This window comes from Brienomyrus brachyistius, chromosome 15 (assembly GCF_023856365.1).
Source record: "Brienomyrus brachyistius isolate T26 chromosome 15, BBRACH_0.4, whole genome shotgun sequence".
In the NCBI taxonomy this organism is placed as follows: domain Eukaryota; kingdom Metazoa; phylum Chordata; class Actinopteri; order Osteoglossiformes; family Mormyridae; genus Brienomyrus; species Brienomyrus brachyistius.
In genome coordinates this window covers 4480217-4504946 of record NC_064547.1, presented here as the reverse complement: position 1 = coordinate 4504946, position 24730 = coordinate 4480217, and the positions used below count along the sequence as shown (strand labels likewise).

At 51.5% G+C, this 24730-nt stretch overlaps 1 protein-coding gene and 1 long non-coding RNA gene across 7 annotated transcripts; both read right to left on the bottom strand.

Moving 5' to 3' along the window:
* Positions 1-494: 494 nt before the first annotated feature.
* Positions 495-24730, bottom strand: rgl1 (ral guanine nucleotide dissociation stimulator-like 1). 5 transcript variants are annotated; one of them, XM_048977313.1, is made up of 18 exons: positions 24446-24730; positions 8894-9004; positions 7860-8068; positions 7683-7751; positions 7138-7331; positions 6932-7059; positions 6607-6822; positions 6417-6520; positions 6170-6254; positions 5452-5541; positions 5257-5343; positions 5047-5079; positions 3753-3874; positions 3569-3658; positions 2372-2552; positions 2027-2281; positions 1170-1284; positions 495-778 (listed from the first exon to the last, which is right to left on the bottom strand). In XM_048977313.1, exons 1-18 carry the CDS (start codon positions 24461-24463, stop codon positions 591-593), a joined length of 2295 nt encoding a protein of 764 aa, XP_048833270.1. In that variant the 5' UTR covers positions 24464-24730; the 3' UTR covers positions 495-590. The 5 variants fall into 5 exon arrangements, with proteins under 5 accessions (XP_048833270.1, XP_048833267.1, XP_048833268.1 ...); XM_048977310.1 differs by lacking the exon at positions 24446-24730 and adding an exon at positions 18772-19198; XM_048977311.1 differs by lacking the exon at positions 24446-24730 and adding an exon at positions 11010-11316.
* On the bottom strand, positions 3884-5025 carry LOC125709156 (uncharacterized). 2 transcript variants are annotated; one of them, XR_007382631.1, is made up of 3 exons: positions 4569-5025; positions 4270-4521; positions 3884-4128 (listed from the first exon to the last, which is right to left on the bottom strand). It is a non-coding gene; the product is annotated as an uncharacterized LOC125709156 (long non-coding RNA). The 2 variants fall into 2 exon arrangements; XR_007382632.1 differs by having other exon boundaries at positions 4270-4615; positions 4648-5025.

Genomic DNA, 24730 nt, shown 5'->3' with positions numbered 1-24730 from the left:
GAGCCCCTCCCTCACAGTCACTGACAACAGCCAAAAGTCAGCGAGCACAGCTTCCGCACTCTGGCTGAGCCTCCAGGGGACATGGGGCCCCAGGCCCTAAAACACCAGTGATGCCTCTCAAAGGTCTAAAGATGCACCCCCCTAGCTGGAGCCAATCAGAATGCAGTAGCAGCAATGCATTCGTCACACAGCTCGCAGTATGAGAGAGAGATGCACACCCTGACAGAAGACTGGGGGGTGGGGGTGGAATACAATAGTTTCTGTCATCACTAATGATGGCGTCCCGAAGGTCCTCCCCCTATAGCAGGGTTCCCCAGTTCCAGTCCTGGGAGCCAGAATCCAGCAGAACGGGGAAATCTGCAAGCCGCCCCTCCAGGACCAGAACCGGGGAACCTTGTGCTGGCCTTGTAACAACAGTCTGTATGCCCATAAATGGTGAGGGGGTGGGACATGGGGGATACGGGCCAATGGAGAGCAGCAGACAAGTCCGGCGGGGGGAGTGAGGCCAGTCTCTCCTTTCCTCCTCATGTCCAGTCTGTCCCCATGATCTGCCTCCCAAGCTCCCCTCCCCCACCCCCCCCACAGGGGTGTCACAATGTGACCTTGCTGAGTCTCAGGGACAGGCTGGTCCTCTGCTGCGCACGCGGGAGGGTGGAGCTGCAGCGACTGCGCAGCTGGACGGGGCGCCCGGCGGAGCCACGCACGCGCAGCAGGAAGTCGAAGTTGGCCGACGTGTTCATGGCGTAAAAGACATTGGCGTTGTCCGGGATCACAAGCTCTGGGGGGGCGGGGGGGGGGGGGGGGTGGAGGAGGAGGAATGCATTAATTGGCACCTAAGAACTTCAAAAATCACATAAAACGAGAGGCATTTAGTGCTGGACCATATGCCCCTACAGAGCTTAACACATGGCAGCCACACGCACTGTACGTCCTTTATGTCCACAAATTGGCCTGCTTTGTTTTTTCAGAACTTATTTTTAGAGCAAAACAAGCTCATTAGTGTTTAATGAGAACAAAAAAAATCGGTGGATCAACATGGGGTCAGAATGCTGTCCTTCTCCAGCAGTGTAACTGCAGTATTATGCCGCGGGGGAGGGGGACAGTGAAAACATGAAGACGTTTTGATGAAGGAGAGAGAGAAAGCAGGAGCTCCAGACGCTCTGTGGTACCTCTTTCCTCAGAGATGACCTGCACCAGCTCGTAGGTGTCCGCCGGCTCCCCCTCCAGGTGGTGCTTGGTCATGGCGCGTGAGATGACCACAGGAGTTTTGTCCTGGCTGGTCAGCTGATGACAGATGAGGTTTGTTAGCAAACAGACCTAACAGCCTGACATCCACACTCACATCCAGATCCTCTCTCTGGTCAGCCGACTTGATCCACTATGATGTCTTACTCCTGGGGAGCCGCCAATTATTGCTTGGCTTAACGTCAGATATTCACTATCAGCGCCGGAAAACGACACACTTGTCGTCTCAGTGATGTTACTCCTCTTTTCGGTGAACTGGTTTCCAGTACAGGTCTCAGCAAGCAAAACACCAAACCACACCAGTAAAAAGAATCCAGTTGTGTAAACCAGTTAAAAAAAAAGGAACATAAAGCCCTTCTGCATGAAATATCCCCTCATCAGTTAAATCTACTGCAGCAATACAAGAAAGGAAAAATTATTTCACAGAATATCATTGTTGGCGACACCCACACATATAGGATTTTGCACTCGTATCTTTGTGGGGACCATCCATCCATTTCTAATTCCAACAGTGACGACAGTAACCCCTACCCAGCCCTAACCTTAACCATAAGTAACCAAATAAAATAAAAGATTTTTTAGTTTTGTGATTGCATTCACAGATTTTATTTTTTTTTTTAATAAAACTGAGTTTCCCCTTATGGGAACCAAAAAAATGATCCACAACAACAGCTTTTTGTCACATTGTGGGGACATTTGGTCTCCACAATGCAATATATACATAACCCCCCCATGCGCACACACACACACACACACGGCATGTCCAGCAGCAGCCACTCACCATGATGCTCTTGTACATGTTTCCGTTGCCATGCTCCAGGCTGACGCGGATGATGCAGGCGTCTTGAGCCTGTGTGTTGTAGACGGGGGGCAGGCTGGGGGATGAGGGAGAGGCAGGAGTCAGGGAGGGGGTACGGCGGTGGGAGCAGGAGCAGCCTGACGGCGTCGGGGAGGCCGGGATCAGGGGGATGCTGGCTGATGACGACGACGTCGTGTCCATGGAGTGCAGAGAGGAGCAGGACGAGGATTCTGACAACTGGGGAGGGCAGAGAGGAAGGAGAAAAATCAGCATAGAAATCACACGGGAAGTAGCTGCACCAGCACCCGGATGGATATCGCGCTGTACCTTCTGTGCCGTGTTAGGCATGTGTGTGGGTGTCAGGCCCTCGCTGTCCGACGGGCTGCCGGAGTCACTGGAGGACACGCTGACCGAGTCCATGCTTTCCCCCGAGCTGCCAGCAGGTGGCGACCGAGGGTTCTCCCTCACAGGAGAGCTTGCAGTGCCAGTTTCGGCTCCCAGAAACAGCCTTGAAAACGGAAGGGAACGGGAAGAGGAGGGGGCATGTAAACATCTCAAACACTGCTGTGCCAGCATGTGTCTCAGAGGAAGCACATCTGTGACAGAGTCTCGGGAAAAGCTGCACATTTCCCAGCAAGCGCTACAAAACCACGATTAAACCAAGTGCTATTCTTAACCACTTCTACAGTGTGTTTTTATTCCTCCCCTTGGAGGAACAGACAGTGCCCTTGCCAGCTTGCCATCCCCCAGTACGCTGTTGGTGGACAGGTCAACTGGATAAAATCTAAAGAGCCCTGCATCCCAGGACAGAGGGTGGCTCTCACATCATAGCTGTGCTGGGAAAACGGTCACGCCGGTTAGTCTGGCCTCAAGTTCATACGTTATTCAGAATTGTAAAACTCGTTATCCGGGAGGAATCTGTTCATGATTAACGACTGCTCAGTATGCAGAAAGACAAAAACAGGCAATACACAGCACCAAAATACAACTAGTTCAGTATAAAAATGTTATACTTAGAGACTAACAGACGACTGAAAATGACAATAAACTGCAGCAACTCACAGTCTGATAGCCAGTGGCAGGAACAATTTGTTATGTTATAAACACTGCTGACTGCTAGATTTTCTAGATGCAAGAGCTACATTTCGTTCCCGATCTTTGGGACAGGGGTTGTGGTCACACCACCTGGCAAACAGCGCAGGTCTCTTAGAGCGTATACCATGTCAAACCAAAGCGCTCGCGGTCTAGCGAGGGCCCCCGGGTCCTCCGTGCACTGCATGACCTCACAGGCGAGCGGCGGGTGTACGGTCAGTGAATTGTGTGACCTCACAGGCGAGCGGCGGGTGTACGGTCAGTGAATTGTGTGACCTCACAGGCAAGCGGTGGGTGTACGGTCAGTGCACTGCGTGACGTCACAGGCGAGCGGCGGGTGTACGGTCAGTGAATTGTGTGACCTCACAGGCGAGCGGCGGGTGTACGGTCAGTGCACTGAGTGACGTCACAGGCGAGCGGTCAGGAACTCACAGACTCAGCCTCTTCACCATGCTCTTCCTCGCCTTGGGGGAGGTAGGGCTGCAGTCTCCCACTCCCTCGATCTCACAGGACAGGGTGTAGCTGGGGGGCAGGGGGGGGGGGGTGTACAGAGTGAGGGACCATGGCAAACCCAGGAGGACATGCATAGGTGAGTAGAGTGTGTGTGGGGGGGTACCTCTCCTCTTCAGTGAGCTGGGGCTGGCGGAGGAACCAGCGCAGGAAGTGGCGGTCAGGGTGCAGCGAGTAGCTGTTACAGGCCGACTGCAGCAGCTTGATCTGTGCAATTACTTCAAACTCCTGCAGACACAGGGCAGGTGGTCAAGAGCAGCATCTCTACACCACAGCACGCCACCACCGCTAATCTACACCCAGCGGCACCTCTACACCACAGCACGCCACCACCGCTAATCTATACCCAGCGGCACCTCTACACCACAGCACGCCACCACCGCTAATCTATACCCAGCGGCACCTCTACACCACAGCACGCCACCACCGCTAATCTACACCCAGCGGCACCTCTACCACCGCTAATCTACACCCAGCGGCACCTCTACACCACAGCACGCCACCACCGCTAATCTACACCCAGCGGCACCTCTACACCACAGCACGCCACCACCGCTAATCTATACCCAGCGGCACCTCTACACCACAGCACGCCACCACCGCTAATCTATACCCAGCGGCACCTCTACACCACAGCACGCCACCACCGCTAATCTATACCCAGCGGCACCTCTACACCACAGCACGCCACCACCGCTAATCTACACCCAGCGGCACCTCTACCACCGCTAATCTACACCCAGCGGCACCTCTACACCACAGCACGCCACCACCGCTAATCTATACCCAGCGGCACCTCTACACCACAGCACGCCACCACCGCTAATCTACACCCAGCGGCACCTCTACCACCGCTAATCTACACCCAGCGGCACCTCTACACCACAGCACGCCACCACCGCTAATCTATACCCAGCGGCACCTCTACACCACAGCACGCCACCACCGCTAATCTACACCCAGCGGCACCTCTACCACCGCTAATCTACACCCAGCGGCACCTCTACACCACAGCACGCCACCACTGCTAATCTATACCCAGCACCTCCCTCGTTCACTTTAAATTGATATGAATTAAAATGTTAAACATTAAGGGATTCCTTCAGTCAACAGGTAATTCAACGAAAACTCTAATCACAACATGACAACCTTAACCCCTACCCAGCCCTAAGCTTAACCATAAGCAACCAAATGAAATGCAAGAGTTTTGGCATTTTTACTTTATTGATCATAGATCTTTGTGGGGACCTGAAAAATGGTCCCCACAATGTGAAAAAACGGGTTCTTTTTTACATTTTGGGGGACATTTGGTCTCCGCAATGTAATATAAACCTAATCCCCCCACACACAGACACACACATTGATCAGGGCCACAGCAGTCTGGCAGCCAGCAAACTCACCCTGCGCCTCTTCTCAAAGTTTATCAGACTCCCCTGTGAAACAAAGAGGGGCGAGAAGGTCAGCATGCGGAAACGGGAGGAACACCACAGCGCAGCACTGCGACACACACGCACGCACACACACACACACACACACACACACACACACACACACACACACCCAGGGCAAGGCTGCGACCAGGAGCGGTCACTGCAGTCTGTGGGACTCACCTCAACCAGGTCAGGCAGGGCCGTGTCCAGCATGGTTAGGTCTGTCAGGAAGGTCCCCAGGTAGGGGATCGTCCCCTGCATGGCACCCTGAGGAGAGACCACAGACGTCACATCCAGAGTGGATCCCAGCATCTGCTATACACTGCCACGTCACCCTGCTGCCCGCCCAGCACTGTTACGCCAGCGCCCCCTCACCATTTCTTTCTGAAGCTGCAGCCTCTTGTGAGACCGTTTCTGGTGCTCCTTAGCACAGCTCTCCAGACTGGCAAACTTTGAGGTGCCCTCCTGTGATGGGGAGTGGAGAAGAATATGGAGACATCTTCACAAAGTTATCCATAAGCCCCGCATGCTAACGACCCATTAGCTATCTTCACACCGGCATCCATAAGCACCTCAAGCTAATGATCCACTAGCCATCTTCACACCGGCATCCATAAGCACCTCAGGCTAATGATCCACTAGCCATCTTCACACCGGCATCCATAAGCACATCAGGCTAATGATCCACTAGCCATCTTCACACCGGCATCCATAAGCACATCAAGCTAATGATCCACTAGCCATCTTCACACCGGCATCCATAAGCACATCAAGCTAATGATCCACTAGCCATCTTCACACAGGCATCCATGAGCACCTCATGCTAATGGCCCATTAGCTAAAGCTGTTAGATGCTACATTTGCCACCTCTGACAAAGGAGTCATTACTAACGGTCCAGGAGGATATTCCACAAAGTAGATTTCTCAGTTTGCTGAGTTAATTTAAGCTATTAGTCATGATTGTCCAATAGGAATGCTCCTTACCTAAACTCTTATTGGACGATCATGAGTTTCAGCTTAAGGTAACCCAGCTAACTGAGAAATCCTGCTTCGTTGAACAATCTCTAGGTCTCTCAGAGTTTGCACAGCTCACCCTCATCAGCAGCTCCCGGCTGGTGAAGTAGTTGTTGTGATCGGAAAAAATATCCGAAAGTTCCTCAAACATCTGCATGCTGTCCCTGGGAAGCGAGGAGGACAGGGAAAAGCTTTTTAAAGCGACACACATTAATAAGGGATGACTGACAGAGGCAGAAAAACTGGCTGCAAAACGGGTGGAATATCGAGAAGAGATTTACGGGAGAACAGGGGGGTACAGACCAGTAGCATGGACGGACACTCACTTGTGCACGGAGGCCCATGCCCTCTTCAGGCGGTACAGGGGATTGGATTGCAGCGCTGAGATAATGGCTCGCAGAGAGGAGAAATTCTTGCGAATTCTGCACTCCTGTCAGTGTCACACACATGCAGTGAGGACCCTCAGCGTGTACACACACACACCCCAAATGACACGGGGGTGGCGGGCCAGCTTACTTGGGCAATGTCGATCCAGTGCTGGATGACTCGTGCGCGCAGGTGGGGGCGAATCTGCCGCTGACGTAGCACGGTGCTGACCACACAGGCCGCCACGGCGTTGAACTGCGTGATGGTGGCTCGGACGGTGGGCGCGCTCAGCTTGTTCTGCTTCTTGTCGCGTTGGGACCAAACGGAGCCCAAGCAGTGATGGGGAACCACCTTCTTGAACAGAAGCTGCAGGGCAGTTTGGAAGATGGAGGCAAGTTAAGCGGGAAAGGGGGGGGGGGGCGAGCCCAGCAGCAAGCTTGTGACAGTCACCTCGCTCATCGATCAACATCCTTACCGCATCCATGTAAGTCAACTGCTCCGCCACCAAATCGGTACCAAAGGACAGGAAGTCCTGCGTCTCTGCCTCCACTTCCACTTCCTCTTCCTCCCCGAGGCAGAAGGGGCTGTTACCCTGTAAACTGCCTGCACAGAACACAGAACCAGTATTAGCATGATGAAAATCAGCAGCATGAGCAGGGGCATCCAGGAGTGCTGACCCACCGTCAGTCTCAGACTCCAGGCTGGCCTGGCTCTGCAGCACCTCCAGTAGACTCTGCGCTCTGCGTAGCAGCTCCGAGCCAGGCAGCGCCCTCTGCAGGAACTCCATGACCCTGCGCAGGCTTGGGTATGAGGGCGGCTCCTGGAAGTCCTCGGGACACTGGTCCAGCCAGGCCCGCAGGATGGAGGCCAGGGCACTGACACAGAAACAGGAAGGACATTGATTAAAAAAAAAAGGCCACTCTGTACCAGAACAGTATGTACATACAATGGGGGCAACTTCTTAATTCAGGGGTAGGCGATCTTATCCAGGAAGGGCCGTGGTGGATGCAGGATTTCACTGAAATTCCCTAATTAGATTAATAATCAGAGGATGGATCTGCTGAAGAGTCCTCACACCTGGGTGTGAACAGCTGACCTATAGGTTATCCCAAAACCCTGCATACATACTGGCTCTTTGCAGAGAAGATTGGCCGCCCCCCCCCCCGTCTTAATTCATCAGCATTCAGCATCCAGACCTCTGCTCCCCTGGCCCATGGGGCTCTTACTTCTGGATTTCCGCCCTCGTGTCAGGCCGCTGATGGTCTCCATCTCCCTCGTCCTCCACGTTGCCATATCTAAGAGAGAGAGGAAGGCCGGCCTACATGTTGAGTCGTGCAGAATGCGGTGATAGTAACCGAACCATGTCCTTCGATCCATCAGCCCCGTCCCCGACTCGCCCATACTTATCAAGCAGCAGCTGCAGCACCCCCTCGGTGCAGGCAAAGGCGCGGTACGTGGACAGGAAGATGCTGGTGTAGGTGAGGTCATTGTCGCCGAAGGCCGTAAGCAGCGTCTCCACCAGCCGCTCCAGCGAGCCGGCGCGGATGCTGCGGATCTTATGCGTCTCCAGCTGGCTGACCGTGTGGCCTGGGGGGAGGCGGTCCCCATCCACCTGGGGGCACCGGTGAGGTCAACAAGCAGAAAGACGGAGGGAGACCCCAGCACAAATTTGTAAAAGACGGAAGAGAGTGGCCCGTGTGCAGTTTGCACTCTGCAACAGAGCAAACCCCAATCTGCTTTCAATCGCTCGACACAGCCCCGCCCCTAAAGCCACAGCCCCGCCCCTAAAGCCACAGCCCCGCCCCTAAAGCCCTCTCTGAGGACCGCAAACAGCAAAGTGGCTCACTGGGGCCGCCAGCTAATTGGCCTCACCTGCTCGTTAGCAGAGCAGCGAGAATCAAACACGGTACCGCATCGAATCTCTCGCCATTGCAAGAGGCAGAGCTGCCGTTCCTCAGATACCACAATCAAAGACATGGCCTTGTGAACGACCCAGGGACTGTCTGCTGACTTTCCTGCCCCCTGTACCACTGACAAAACAATGTCACTCAGTAAACAAAGTCTAAATCATTTAGGGAGACTAGCCTACCAGATATATGATCGTTTCATTGAGGCCGACCGAAGTACCATCTCTACAGCCGGTCAAGGGGATTGTGGGGGAGATGAACCTGGCACTTGCCCCCCCCCCAGTGATTTAGCCCACAGCCATACAAGTCACAGTTGGTTTTAAACTTGTTGGGGGCACCCTGCTTAAAAAAAAATCAGAAGGAATGACAAGCTACACTAACACTGACACCAACGGCCATTTTACAGCCAACTGTAATACGCAAGGACATAAATACTCAAATGGGCATCCTTGTTGAGGAGAAGCGGCAAGAGCAGTGGGGGTAGTGTTTGTGTGGTGTATGGAAGGGGAGGGGGGGGGGGGTCCGCTCACCCCTAGCCATCGTGCTCCCTTGTTGGCCGCTTGCTGGATCTGGACCCTTTTCAGAGTCACATTGTATATGGCCCCCTCCTCCACCTCCTCCCCCCAGTCCTGCATGGAGCTCTATGTAAAAGAAGAAAAAAAACAGACACAACATCGGGTTTACAAGGCTGCCAAAAAAACAAAACAAAGTGAAGGCCGACAGAAGACCTGTTTTGTTTAATCAAGGAAAAAGGGATTAGATAGGGCAGTAGAAGGAGCAGAAGCAGAGCCCAGATGGTGCAGTCAGGGCTGAGTAACAGCACTGGAACGTCAGTACTAGACAGGAGCCCCCCGCCCCGCCCCGCCCCGCCCGCTAAACGCCCCCGCATGAATTATGTGCTCAGGGCTGAGATCCGAGGAAATCTGGATATACTTCGTGAGCGGCGCTGGGATGATTGGGCTGCATAACTTAGCGCTGCAATGTGGAGGCTTAAGCATCCACAATGCGGCCCATTTTGTCTGTCTTTATGGCCATCAAGACGGCATAACAGACCATCGCCACACACACGGAAAGCGAAGCCACAGAGCCACACTTCAGAAGCGGACAGAGGAGCGACAGTAACGGCATCCCTTCGCCCACGCCCCCACTCTGCTAATTACAGGAAAACAATGAGGGAAAGATAGGAAAAATGACCAGTAAAATCAGACACGCCCGATCGCTCACCATTAACCGGAAAAAAAAATACTGACAGTTTTCCAGGACAAAGCGGCTTTATAAACTGCCAACATTTTCTAATTATAAAAGTTGCATCGCACATCAAAAATGCATTCAGGCCGTGACTAGGCAATACAGCACTTTGTGTTATTTTTTTTTTTACGATTTTACGAGGTAATGTAGTGTATATTCAGACACTGTAATAGATTGATTCTCCTGTGCTCAGACAGACATACTTTTCCCAGGTAAACTTTTCACAGGGACCCATAAACACCAGCCTCGCCAAATAAATAATAGCGCTGTTTTCGTACTCTGACATACTACACACAAGGACAAATCACTAAAGCGACTGCGGCGCGCTGGGAGCTGGCGGAGCCCCGCAGATCACGGCGCAGGAGCCCCGCAGACACGGCCGCCGGCCAGCGGCACTGTACGCGCCCCTGCGCTTCCTGTACAGTGCTGTGTGATAAATACCTCTCACTGACTCACCCAGTCCGCACACAAAAACAATAGCGGGAGATCCAGTAATTCACTCAGTAACCCTGCTGATTCCGCAGTTTGCTCAGTCTCTTTGTGCAAACCATAACATTTTTGAATAGATTTAAAAGAGCGCATGTCCCGCGGGGCTGAACGATGTGCAAATATTTCCTGCATAAATTCAGAATTAATCTCCCGCTGTCACACACTAACAACTTCTAAAGGCAATGCAGGGAAACGTACCCATCAGTCAAGTTTGTCTAATGGTGCATAATAAGAGATAACAATAATAGTTTTGCATCAACTAGTAAATATACAACAACATGTACCAATTATAACATTATTAACGTTTAAAGCATCGTCCTCATGTCTCAGACGCATTTGTGGAAATAAATCAGGCATAAGGGAGGCCGGTAACAATGGGACTTGTTGAAACTTTGAAAGAGGGATGCGCGCAGTGGGTCGCCGATTCACTGCAAACGTTTCCCGTTACCATGCGCTTCCCAGGCAAAACGAGGTGGGCGACAAAGACGCGGAGCGGCCGATCAGCGGCGGCGCCGGGACCCCGAAAGCACTATTGTGTTTATCCCGTCGGCACAGCTGCGGCTCGGTCCGGTCCCACTCCGCAATTGTCTCATATTCGCTTCAGCTGCGCAGAAACTTATACGTGCCACGTTGAACAACGGAACGTCGTCGGCTTTGAACGTCTCGTGATTTACATGCATCGATCTCCAATTACTTTAATGTTATTTTTTTAAAAAGTTCCCCATCCGTATAAGGCAGTTTAAAGAGAATTGGCTGGCGGCACTCCTCCCACCCATTCTTCTCCATCCGCTACTTTCCCAAACTTCATGGACCTCCTCTCGTCCTCACAGTCCGGGCTCACGGAGTTCAGACTCTGACAAGGCGAATCGGAGCCGTGCAGTCTAGTAAACAGCTTTAGGATATTATTACCATCTTAGCTCTCCAGGCGAATTTCATGGTCAAGGCTTCTCGCATGGTCCGGGAGATGCATTAGAATCCCTCTTCAGTTCACAAACGCAAGAAACGATAGTTTTAATTTCCTCCATATGATAACATCCACGGCGACGTCGCCCTCCTCTTTAAACCTTTTCTCCTCCACCACACACACATGCAATCCGTCACAGCTCTCTTCGGCTGCCTCCTCCCCCCCCCATCCGATCCTTCTTTCTTTCAAGATCCGTTCTCTCCCTCAAACCTTCCCGTCACTGAATGACCGAGTTCCGCTCCGCCCTGTTGCCCTGAAAATCCCCCCCCAATCTCCCCTTTCTGCCTTTTCAAATCCACCAGCGAGGGGGAGAAAACGGTTCTGTGGGAAGCCGTATGTCCTTTTGTTTGAGGAGTTTAAGTAGGTGAATTTTTTGGCCATGTGTCCCTTTAAATTAATTACATCAGGACGGTTTTGTTTACTGAAAGACGGGATTATGTGAGAAGTGGTTAGTGATATGTTTGTGTGAATGAGGACTGCCCAGTAAGAAATTTATAAAAATGGAAGAGAAACTCGCATTTATAAATGTATTTATAAAAAAGGGGAAACTGTCTAACTGTTCAGTTGAAAACTGAAACTTGGCCAAATATATTTGTGCTGAGTGACAAATGATATGGTCCCATATTAATGCCAAATGCAACTGTATTTACAAGTGCAATTATATTGGCGGACTCTGACAAATTATTCCCCATGGACCTTATGCGTGTACTGGAAGGCTTTGGGTTGTAATCAGAACCAAAGGCCATGTCATGCTGAAATACATCACTGGACAAACCAAGAACCGCCAGATGACCTTGTGTGTGCTTGTGTGAGAACAACGTGGACCCAGCAGTCAGTTCTGAACCGACGTCTGCCGTGACGTCACGTCAAACTGAACGTAGTAGCCAAAACGCTGGTGGGCTTGACGCAGGAGAGATGGAAGATCACCGAGCTTGCAGGGAAGTCCTCTCCATACTGGCTGGGGCCCAGTTCCCAGGCTGCTGGCTTCTGTTGCGATCCCCCAACTCGGGGGGTCTGGGAAGCATTAGCGTGTTATGGGAGGGGTCGCGACCTTTGGGCTGCCACTTGGGACAGCTGCCTCCCTGGGGACGAGTGACGTCACCCTTCCGTGAAGCTATGCTGCTGAATGTCACCGGCGGTGATGTCACCTGCTGCGTTACCGTCAAGCACGTTCAACCCTGGTCTTCCCTGAATGCCCTCGTCTGGACCCCATGTGACGCAAACCGGCCGGCTGCTTGGTAAAAGCTTCAAAGCAGAGTTTAGGGAATCGGCTGGCTCGCGTCGGACAGGCTGCGGTGCGTGTAAATGCTGATCTGCATTAAACGCATTCGATTAATCTCGTTCTGCGGAGTTGGGACAGGGGCAGGCAGCACGCAACTCCGGAAAAAGAGAGTTTGGTTTTGTTTACTTTGGGGGTTAAGTGGGGACGTGCTGGCTCTTTTAAAATGCCCTTCAGAAAACTGGAAAAGTCTCTGTATGCAAAATGCTGGGTCCTTCCCTTGATTTACCCCCCCTCGCTGTATATATATTTTCCCTCTGTTAAGAGCACAACTCGACTGGGGTTTGGGGAGGAGGGGGTGCAGTCAGCCTGGCTTCTGCTGACCCCTCCATGGGTCTATGTAAAAAAAAAAAAAAACCACCCAGGACAAAAACAGGAGGAGCAGACGCGCTGTTATTACACACTGCTGTGGGGAAACACATTCCAGGAAATATCCCACATCCTGGCAGCAGCCTCTCGGCTCGCTGGCTGCTCTTGTACCTGACTGTGCAGCACATTCGGGCTCTCAGTCCGGCCCGTGGAGACCCACTGTAAACGCTGCCTTTTTCATCCCCGTTAACGGAGCTCAGCTTAACTGCCATTTGAATTTCTGCCTGAGAATTCATCTCCGCATTTCAGAATAATTTGTCTGTGATTTTCTAGGCTGTATGTTCATAATAATACGCAGAAGTTATTTGTTTATGCATGACCGTTAGATAAATCATATCTATCTAATACATGTATCTGACACATATTTTTCTCATTATTAATGCTGTAAGTCACAGAATAATTAATGACCAAATATAATTTTTTGTGTTATTGTTACTTAGAATAGATATTGATTTGTTATGCCTTTTTTAAGCACCAACATGCTTTTCCTGATATGACATGTGGTTCAATACTTGGCAAAAAAGCTGAACCAAGTTTAAAAGGGAAGCCATAGAAAACATGGACTCCATCCCCAGGAGAAGCTCTGAGCGAATGCACACTAGCTGTACAGCAGGGACAGCAGTCCTACAGCGGCCAGGGTATCAGCGAGATAATCAGCAACGTAGCTGCCACCATTATAACACTGAGGCAGACTGATTTACTGACTCCACAGAGGCGTACAGTATACATCAGGCGAGCAGACAGAAGCCCCCAGATTGACTATATGACTCGTGTATGAGACCGGCTGTTTAGTGACTGTTAAACTGACCATGGATGAATGATAAAGACTGGATAGACCACCATAGTGGCAGAAGGGGACAGCAGGCACATGGAGGAACCGAGGACAGGCGATCGAAGGAGATGTGGGAGCTCAACAAGGCGCATGGCATGCGATCATCACACACAGCCAGCAGGACCTCGTTTCATGGAGAAACTAGCTACAGCGTGGACAGGAGCTACTCTATGAACTGCACTCCGCCACGAGTTTCGGTTTCACCCAGCCTAAAAACTGCCAAAAGAGTGATTTCTGCGCAGAATTCTCAGATGGCTTGAGCTCTGACATTAGCTGGCAACAATTTATAACCCAAACATTAATTTGCAAAGGCTGTGACTGAATAAAAACCCTTCCAAGGAAACTCCCTGATTGCGAAAGTACAGTAAAGACGGCCCCATCAGCATGTTCTGAAGAAAGCAAAACACACACTGAGGATTAGTTTCTCAGAAACGAAGTTCACGTGTCTACTGTCTCAAAATTACGAATGTTTACAAAAACGAAGCTAAGGTTTCCTGAAAAAAATGTGTGCACTGGCTGTTGTATTTCCACGTAAGAGTGCATGCATGTGACCAGTTTAGACTGGATATCATATCCAGTCATATCATAAATCTGAGTATATGACTGGGCTAAAGTATCCAGCAACCAGTGTGTGATGAGTTTACAAGAGTCCTGCATAAGATCTTCGTAACATTTACATGTTATGCTTTCATGCGATGTACATAAACATTTAAAAAAGTTGATAGGATAAGCGGTTTGGAAAATGGATGGATGGATCTTAGCCATTGCAAATAAGAAAGTCTTCAAAGAGTCCAGAATACAAGCTTCCAGGCCCAGAGTGGCCAATCAGGAGACTCGGGAGAATTCTTGGAGTGACCAATCAGGAATCTCGGGAGAACTCCCGGCCAATTAACTGTTGTGCCAGTCAACAAAATAATTTGACAAGTTTAAAACAAAGCCGGTCGGAAACAAAAGAATTTTCCATTTAAATGACTGCAATGACACTTCAGAATGGTAACCAGCAAATTTTATCGCACACAATAGACACGATTGCTCTGCATGGAAAAACATGCAAATATGCAGCATGTGCCTTATCGCTTGAGTACAGTTGCGGAGGTACCAAAGTCAATCACTGCTTAAACAATTCAATAGTTGCTGGGATAATAAGACTTGAACTGTGGCATCATTTATCAAAGTTCCCCCAGACATGGGCTGGAATTGGACATAAAACTCCCAGGCTGAAAATGAGTGCCACTCCGTGCCTGAAAGTTTCCCAAGGCAGTCATAAACACTATACTGCATCATGCCATTTTAGGCGTAGACGCTCCTCTACTTATGAACTTCCAGACATACGAACAAAGAGGACTGTAAGTCCAAATTGTGTTCCTTGGGCTCCCGTTCACTGTCCGCAACATCATTTTTTTTCTGTGCACCAGTTCCGCCCAGTACGACTTCTGGCCGCTACTCCCGCCGCGCAGCAGCGTAGCGTGCGTACTCCCAGCATCTCCCAGCTTCTTTGTACTTTCATATACCCTTAAAATGATGCTGAAACTTAAGAACATTTCAAGTTACGAACGGCTGTTCAGAATGAACCTCGTTCGTAAGTAGAGGAGCGTCTGTACATGCACATTTATAACCTGAGTTCATTAGGGTTGTAATAAGGTATTGTTTAGTGAAAACAGAGGTGATTTAATGTCTTCCACTGGTTGTCTCGCATCCCATAACCAGTCTGCCTCTCCCACTCCTGCCCAGGCCTTGGGTTCATTGTGGTCTCAAGAAGTATTTCTGTGGTTAAGTATCAAGGAAATGACATAAATTCTGCTGGTAACCTCTCTGGCAGAGGCCCGGAACACCTCCCCTACGTCAGCACTAGGGGGGGCCGGACCCAACGGCCTGGACAGGCACTTATTGTTTGACATGCTAATAATTATAGTTTCAGCTGCTTGTTTGCTATTTTGTGCTGCTAATGTTGAAACCTATACAAACGGATAATCCTCCACATTGTTCGGGGATTTAGGATGTAAGCATTTGCTTTTTGCTAACAACTGCCTACTATCACTTCCCTGGGTAAATTCTTAGTTGAATATTCCAGTAAATAAGCCTCTTTCCAAAAGCTGGAAGGCCATTATCAGTGCTACAGAGAGAAAGAGTGCATCTTTGGCAGTAATATGCTGCTTTCTCTGCCGAGACTCTTATTCGGCACAGGCTGAATCCTTAAGACAAAGTGGCCTGTTATCTTTCCTAATGGGACTCAAATCAAACTCTTTTCTAATGATGAGAAGCACGAGTCCGTGGGTGATCATTCTTCCTTTAGGATCTCATGGAGCATGATGCACAAGGCTTGGGGTGCTGACTCTGCCTGGGCGTATGTTTGCATCCTGGTGAAGGGATGGGTAATTGATGTATTGCTCTTCGCACGAAGAACATCCCACAAGATGCTAGCAGATGAGTTTTAGCAAAAGCACATCTTTGTGTGATGTTATGAAGTTTGGTAAGGACTCGGAAACTTCACTTTTTTAACTTTGCTTTTGTTTTTACCCTCACTTAACTCCAGGCACCTGTTTCCCATTTTAATCCTTTTGTTGGCATAAATCCTACTCTGATCGTCCTGCTGCTTGTCTGGTACAGGGTTGCTGGGCAGCTGGACCCAATCCCCAGCGATATGGAGGCAGGGGGATGTCCTGAATGGGATGCTGATCCGTCACAGAGCACACACCAAATCATACACTATGTACTGCAGAAAGACACCAATGGAATTTGCGGAGAACATGCTAATTCTACGCACAAGTTGAGTCTTCTGTGATTTTGCGTGAACAGGTTTTAAATAAGTCTTCATGTGCATGTACTGCATACTGATTCGCCATCCTACTGCAGACATAAGCCCTCACAGGGGATCGACATTGGAACACTGTGCATCATAGCGCCTCAGTCAACACCCAGAATGCACTGCACACTGATTCGCCATCCAACTGCAGACATAAGCCCTCACAGGGGATTGACATTGGAACACTGTGCATCATACCGCCTCAGTCACCTCCCAGAATGCACTGCTCACACAGAAGGTGGTGTTTTTCTGTAATTCTGACAAGCTTACCATGTAGGAGGCCCTGCCACTCTGCACTTGGGTAAAGCTTTTGATAGCAGTTGTCAGGGGATCATGTTTTTTTTTTTTTGTTTACAACAGATTTTCCTGGCTAGATGTAGATTGTAGTGCTGTGGAGGCGGGCCAGGCCACCTACATGCAGACCCATCCCCCACCTGCAGAGGGTCGCTGTGGTGTCAACTCAGGGGTGTCATGCACAAACGGTCCGGGCTTGACCTGTGCTTTTCCTGTCCAACGGAAGAATAGCCTGTCTGATTACTGCAATTTGAAATGCCATCGAGACAGCAGAACGGAGTTGCCGAGTCTGGCCTGTATTTACACTGCCTGCCGTTAAGCGCGCTACCTTAATCTATTCATATCCACAAATTAAATGCAAAAAGCTAACAAGAATGAACCCATCTTCATGGCTACAAAGGAACTGCAGAATATAGATTTTCCGCTCCCTCACTAAGTGCTGGATTATCCCCCTGTTGTACTTTTCTGACAGGTTGCTATGGCTAAACAGGAAAATTGTGGGAATCACATGAATATGGGCTATATTCTGTTTATGAGTCTCTTTATGGTTTTATGCCTGTAAAACTAACATGTCTTTAAAACGACATTAGTAAGACTGAGTTTTGATTCGCCCTGTCGTCCCTGCCATGACCCTAATCCGTACCTTTTGCTGAGTGAGCATGCTGTCAGTCTAGGTTCACTGACCCCAGTGTGCTATCTAACTAGTGTTTTGTTCTCTTCCAGCTGCTGGACTCTCTTCGCACGCCTCTGTCTTCGTGACCCCCGAGGTCGTCTGACTGCTAACTGATCACAGCAACCCGTGCTTCACTCTCCCGTCCCGGGGAGGAAAACAACATAATCAGAGCCCCCGGTGTCTCGTCACTAACTCCCCTCGTTTGGCGACTCGGCCCCTGAAGAGAAGGAGCCGCTTTCTGGATCTTAGGAGAACCACCAGAGCACAAATAGCTGCGATTTTCAGGTCAGCAGCAATGGAACCTCTTGGGACGACAGGTGAAACATGGGAGATAGGTCAGATTGCAGGATACGTGATGAAGTCAAGGGCAGACATGTACAAAAATAAAGTGAAAGATGAACAAACACGACAGAGAGGTAGATCTCAGGAGGAATGTGAGTGGATTGATAGCCAACTGCAGTCTGTCATGCACAGAGGTAGGAGACTGATCCCAACTAAGTTTGGTGGACTGAACCATCGGGCCCCACAGAAGGGGGACTGGCTTAGATTTCAGAGCATATCATCTGGGGAAACACTCGCTGCCTTTGGGGGTTCAGTAAGACAGGAAGGGGGCAGGAACTGTCATGCCCACAGATGTGACGCACGCTCACATGCTCACTGGTGCCTGGATTTAGAATTACGCAACCCCCCTCCCCCCAAACCGGTATTAATGATCCAGCATTATAGTTCCTGTTGCTGTATGCAATAACATGACTGTGCTGGCTTGTAGGAAGCCACGCTGCAGTTTCTGTGAATGGAGAAGATTTCGGCGGCTGACTTCTGGGCAGAAGCACAGGCAGCCTCGTCACTGGCCGTCAGACCTCCCCATGACTCAGTTCCCCAGAACTGCAAGCCAGCACTGGAATCAATAGCTCCCAGCTCCCAGCGGTCCTGCTGGTCCACTGATCTCGTTGCTGGCTCTTGGAATCGCTTTGTACCAGGGGTCTGGCCACCCGCCACTCAACCTTGCCGGATGGTGCCATAAACATCGGTAGCACCAATCATCGATTTGCAATGTTCCAACCTGTGTTAGTCACAGAGCCACTCGAGAGGGGGGGGGGGCACTGATGCTGACCTACAACATAGTCAGAGGAGCGTGGGTATGCCGTACCAGAATCAGGGCCCCTCCGTTCTGACCCCCCGACTTGGCAAATTCTACCATGGGGGATCCATATTACTATTATATTGAAAATGGCAACCGCAGGAGGTGCAAGGTAGCATTTTCTCAGGGATGCCAGAATTTCCAGGTACACCCCTGACCCCAGTTATCACATACTCTGAGGAAGTGCCTCCGATTCTTAGGCTGTGACTGACCCTAAAGAGTCAGAGAGGCAGAGAAGTGGAGAGACAGAGGCAGGGAGAGCGGAACAGACACACAAAGACGGACAAAATGGCGGAATGTGGAGGTTGTCACTGACCCCGTAGACAGGGTTGCCATCCAGGAGGCAGAGCTGAGCCATGCTGTCCTCTTCCACCAGCTCACCTCCATCCATCTTTGGAGATATGAGTTCGGGAGGCCAGGGCAGCAGTGACACCAGGGGGCAGTGCAATATCATGGCACCAGGACCACAGGCCAAGCTGGACATGCTGCTCTAGGGCACCGCAGAACCTTCCAGAACATTCCAGAACAAGCCAGGCTGTTTACTCCCTGGGGATGACGCTGGCTAAGGTCTCAATGCTCCCAGTCCAGATGTAATTACAGGCTAGGGTTTCTCACTGGTCTATTGCGGTCCCCCGGGCTGCGACTGGGAATTCCCAATTTACAAACGCGTCCCAGCGGCTGCGTGTAGCTCCAGCTTTCCTGCGTCTCCACCGCCACCGCCGAGGGATTCCAGCTACCCCCCTCCCCCGATCTTGCCCTGTGACACCTGGCTTAATACCTGTGGGTGGTGCCTCAGATGTGCCCGCCCCCCCCGGCAGGTTAAAGTCCTGCCATCTCTCAGCATGGGTAGGGACAGGAAGATGGCACCACTGACTGACACGGGGGGGGGAGAAGAGAAGCACAGACAAGCGAGCAGGGAGGAATTAAAGGAGACTGCAGCATTTGGTTTATAATACAACATACAACAATTCAGGAGAGAGTTGATATTGGGGAGGGGGGGTGGAGGCACTACTTAATAATTTTGATAATAATTTTATTGGGGGGATGAATGAAGCTACTATCCAGTTGCTACTGGCCTGCTAACATATTTATTAATTGTATGTTTTTATTTGTTTATCTTAGTTACTTTTTTGTCCTTCTTGTTGTTTTTCTGTAGTGGTCCTGTAGACGCCTGATCATCACATGTCTATGGAAAAGGGGGGGAGGCTGTACCAGCGAGAACAAATGTTCACTAGCGCACGTCCGGAAAATCTTAGTAAACGGCCCAATGGTGGGGAAAAGCACCCCAGCCCTGTGAGCGCCCCGGCTCTGTGAGCGCCCCGGCTCTGTGAGTGCCCCGGCTCTGTGAGCACCCCGGCCCTGTGAGCGCCCCGGCTCTGTGAGCGCCCCGGCTCTGTGAGCACCCCAGCCCTTTGAGCGCCCTGGCCCTGTGAGTGCCCCGGCTCTGTGAGCACCCCAGCCCTGTGAGCGCCCCGGCTCTGTGAGCGCCCCGGCTCTGTGAGTGCCCCGGCTCTGTGAGCACCCCGGCCCTGTGAGCGCCCCGGCTCTGTGAGCGCCCCGGCTCTGTGAGCACCCCAGCCCTTTGAGCGCCCTGGCCTTGTGAGCGCCCCGGCTCTGTGAGCGCCCCGGCTCTGTGAGCGCCCCGGCTCTGTGAGCACCCCGGCTCTGTGAGCGCCCCGGCTCTGTGAGTGCCCCGGCTCTGTGAGCACCCCAGCCCTTTGAGCGCCCTGGCCCTGTGAGCGCCCCGGCTCTGTGAGCGCCCCGGCTCTGTGAGCGCCCCGGCTCTGTGAGCACCCCAGCCCTTTGAGCACCCTGGCCCTGTGAGCACCCTGGCCCTGTGAGCGCCCCGGCTCTGTGAGTGCCCCGGCTCTGTGAGCACCCCAGCCCTTTGAGCGCCCCGGCCCTGTGAGTGCCCCAGCTCTGTGAGTGCCCCGGCTCTGTGAGCACCCCAGCCCTTTGAGCGCCCCGGCCCTGTGAGTGCCCCAGCTCTGTGAGCGCCCCGGCTCTGTGAGTGCCCCGGCTCTGTGAGCACCCCAGCCCTTTGAGCACCCCGGCCCTGTGAGCGCCCCGGCCCTGTGAGGGACAGAGCGTTTGAAGACAGAGCGTGAGATACTGCAATAGATCTCATAGTATGAACTCAATAGGCAATATTCCTGCAGGACATGTGTTTCACGGGGGAGGGCGTGAAAGCAGCCAGATGTATGTGAAGGAGACCGGTGCTGGAATGTGTGCACATGCGTGTGCGTGCAGCGAGGACAGGAGTCAGCCTCAAGTCAACCTTTATAAGGAGGGTTAATGAATACCAGCCCACACGCTCACGCGCTTCACAGGCAAACTACACGGAGACCTGCACCGAAAAGCTGAGGGGAGTCAGAGAGGGTGGGCCAAACGCTAAGTCTCGGCAGACTTACAGACAGTGAACCTCATCCGATGTCGGGGGGGGGTGTTGATGAGGAGTTAGTTGGTTAGTTAGGCCAAACCAAGCTTCCTGCCTTAAGTAAATCAGTAGCCAGTACAGAGAATAATAACGCAGTGGCTGCGTTCAGAGCTGCGTAGGGGGTCCGCTGTAGAGGATCCCTGCCACTGCATCCCCTGTGTTTTTGTGCCCCATTCGGGGGGGGGGGGAGGAAGCAGCTGGGTACTTTACAGGATGACTAACCGAGACGTTAGTAGATCACCCCCCGCCGTCTCCGCAAGCCCCACCAGTGCAGCCCAGGCCAGGCTGTGCAAACGCAGGAGTTGGAGCTTCGAATGCTGAAGGTGACAGCGGCTTTCTGGGGTCACTGCGGACAGCGCACTGCTGAAGTCCAAAGCAGCTGAAAAGGATCTACTCCGCCGTCACCTCCACACCACCCCATTCCATTTCCTCCATGTGTTGTTCATTCCTCTTTCTCTCTCTCTTTCTCTCTCCACCCCTAAAGCACATGATTATGACCCCCCCCCCCACCACCCCATGTGCTGACGCAGCCCCACCAGAGTTTATACAGCTGGGACAGCCTAACGCGGTTCTACCCAGGGCATGCGGCGAGCACACGCGCAGAACGTGGCCAAAGTGAGCCAGGCCCATATGTCTGCTCTGCACGGGCTCAGTGCCGCCTAGTAACTGCACACCGGTCAATGGCTGCTTAGCGCCCCATCCCCTGGTTGGCGCCCAATTTGTAGTACGAGTTCCCTGGGCACTGACCCTCAGCACAGGAAAATGGAGCTGCCGGAAGCGAGGCCCTGTCCTGCCCACGTACCTCCGATGACCTTTGACCCCGCTGTTTGAGTGCAGCTCACATTCTGGTAATATAAAGCCCGACAGCTCGTAAACAACTTGTGCAAGTAACTCTCTGCCAGGCACTTCTGTGCTGATAGGTGCCAAAGGTCTGCTGGTCCCCCCACCACACCGGAGGTTTACAGCCACAAACAGGCAGGGCGGGGGCCCGGAGGGGGGCAGAGATCATAACAAAAATAGTCAGTGCTAAGCCAAGACTCTCAAGACATCAGAGTACCTTAATGAACCCTTTCCGTCGCTTGTGCCCAGGTATCAGATATAGCACAATTTCTCACTGTAGCAGAAGGCAGAGTGTTGAGGAACTGTTACCTGCAGATCATTGGTTCAGTGGCTGCTGTCTTCTGGGACTCAAAGTAAAATCCTGCTATACGAATATGTAAAAATGCAAGATGTTTCGAACAAAACATGAGCTACACAACTTAAGGTGTGATGTCATTTCCTGTTCAGGATGTCCAGCATGTTGTCAGCGCTGCTAACCAGACACAAGTATCAATATATCAGTGTTCCAGATTGGACCCTTTAAAAATTATGTGAGGTTCTATGCTGCCCTCCACAGGCCATGGGAGGAACAGCAGGTTCAGTCACGTGTGAACTGATAACGCACTGAGAGCACAACACGCGAGTTATGGTAGTGCCGCCAGTACAGCTGGTGCAGATGTGGTATGTAGGAATGCCGTGAGAAAGAGAGGGACACTCTCGCCAGGGGAAAAAGCAGGGGGCGTGAAGAGGACAAATGACAGGCAGAAGAGGAGAAACAGACCGAGCAGAGCCGACACACCCCTCCCCGAGTGCCAAGCAGCTGCGGCCTCCCCTTGCTTTTACGCTACAGGCTTTATCTGCATTCTGCCTTGGCTTTTGGAAACAGTCTGTTCCCCAGATCTTTTGTTCACGCCCGGCAGAGCACAGACTCACAGAGAACTCTGAAAGCCAGCCTTGATGCTGTTCTTGGGTCCTGTGGTACAACTATCTATAGGCAGGTGTGAGTGAGAGTGCGACTGAGCTTGCCTGAGAGCAGCCGGGCTCTGCTGCCATCTGCGGAGAGCGAACACGCCCCCCCTCCATCAGCAGTGCTCTGGGAGGGCTGAGTCATTCACTCAGACACTTATGTAACCGTGTTCCTGCTGTCCAAGCCGCTGTGTTCCAAGTTCTCCCTCACTCTGGGTCACAATAAGCAACATGGGGGGGAGGCTTTATTAAAATGGTCTTGTGTGAACTGGTCATTAGAGTCTGTACTGGTTTACTGTGACTTATTGATTAATGTTGCTAATCTATCCGGTTAACAGTGCTTTAGGGTACCTTGTACTTTTTAACCCTGTACTCCCCCAACTTTCAGCAATAACACATATGTAATCGATGAGCAATTGCAAATGACGCCCCCTGCAGGTTGGGAGGGGATGTATGGGCCTCTCTACGATGAACCAGAGTATCAATCAGGAAAGTTCTGCAATGTGTTTGACTTTCTGATAGACCTCATAGTTCTAAGAAGGCCAGGAGGGGAAATGGGCGAATCACAGCTGGCTGCCCTCGCCTCGGCCTCCAAACCTCTCTTTCAGCTCTGGGGGGTTTGTGCATGGTGTGAGTTTGCTGGGCTCTTTACCTCCTGGAGGATTGGGCTCCAGTTTTCCCAGCTCCCTGTAAGGCATTTCCTTGTGCATGCTTGCCTTACTCATGTGGTTCTGTACATAACGCCAGGCTCCGGAGAGAGGGCTCAAGAGAACGATCTCGGACACACTTCCTGTGATAAAGGAAAGTGTCAGTCAGGGTGCATATGACAGGGCCATGCAGCGCCCCCTAGAGGAGCATATATGGGCAGGTGTGGATTTGCCGTCTGCCCAGTTCCATGTACCACCACATAAAAACTCAGAATTCTCTGTACTTATTTGTGTCAATCTCACACTGGAAGGGTCACATGTCACCTCCCAGCTGCAGCACTGCCGTTGATGACACACCAGTATGTCAGTGTGGGTGTGTATGCCCCCCCTCCACCGGAGAGGAGCTGGGACTATGTACAGGTATGAGGTGGGACATACTGGAGCCACCTCCCACTGAGCCCCCACCCTTTGGACACTAATACATATGCACACCCACATGAAATGGAAAAATACAGCAAAACACAGTGACAGAAATTCATACATGCGCAAAAACATACTCCAAAGCTCACACAGACACACACACACATTTCTATTCATATCTTTGTGGGGACCATCCATTGATTTACATGGGAAAAACCCTAATCCCAACTGACACGTCTAGGTTTTTGATTGCAGTCGCAGAATTTTCTGAAAATTGAGTTTCTGTTTGTGGGGACTGAAAAAATTGTCCCCACAATTTCATAGTAACAGGGTTTTATCACATTTGGTCCCCACAATGTAATATCCAGTTACAGTGTCCATGCAGTGTACCTCAGCAGTTCCCAGTTACAGTGTCCCTGCTGTGTACCCAGTCTTCAGGTACAGTGCCCTTGCAGTGTACCCACAACCTCCAGTTACAATACTCCTGCAGTGTACTTGAAATTTTCAGTTAGTGTCCCTGTAGTGTACTTGCAGTCTCCAGTCACAGTGCTGCTGCAATGTACCCAGTCTCCAGTTACAGTGCTCCTGCAGTGTACCCTCACAGCCTCCAGTTACAATGCTCCTGCAGTGTACCCACACAGCCTCCAGTTACAGTGCTCCTGCAGTGTACCTGCACAGTCATCAGCACATCTGTCGCTTACCTGAGGGTGTTCGTCCATTGGACTGGCCGAAGAGCTGTTTCTTGACGATGGAGACAGGAATAAACTCCACCGCTTTCCCCCAAGTGCCGCCTCACAGCTACCCTCCCATTGCTCTCTGCGTTCTGCTTGCCCCTTCTCCGCAGCTCCCCAAACATGTCCAGAGGGGCCGTGGCATGGGGAGTGCCATCCTGCAGTGAGCTCCCGGCCTATGACTGGAGCGCAGGTGCTGGCTGTGAGTGTGTGAGCGTGCGTGTGCGCCTCCTCTCAGGCCCCCCCCATATCGCT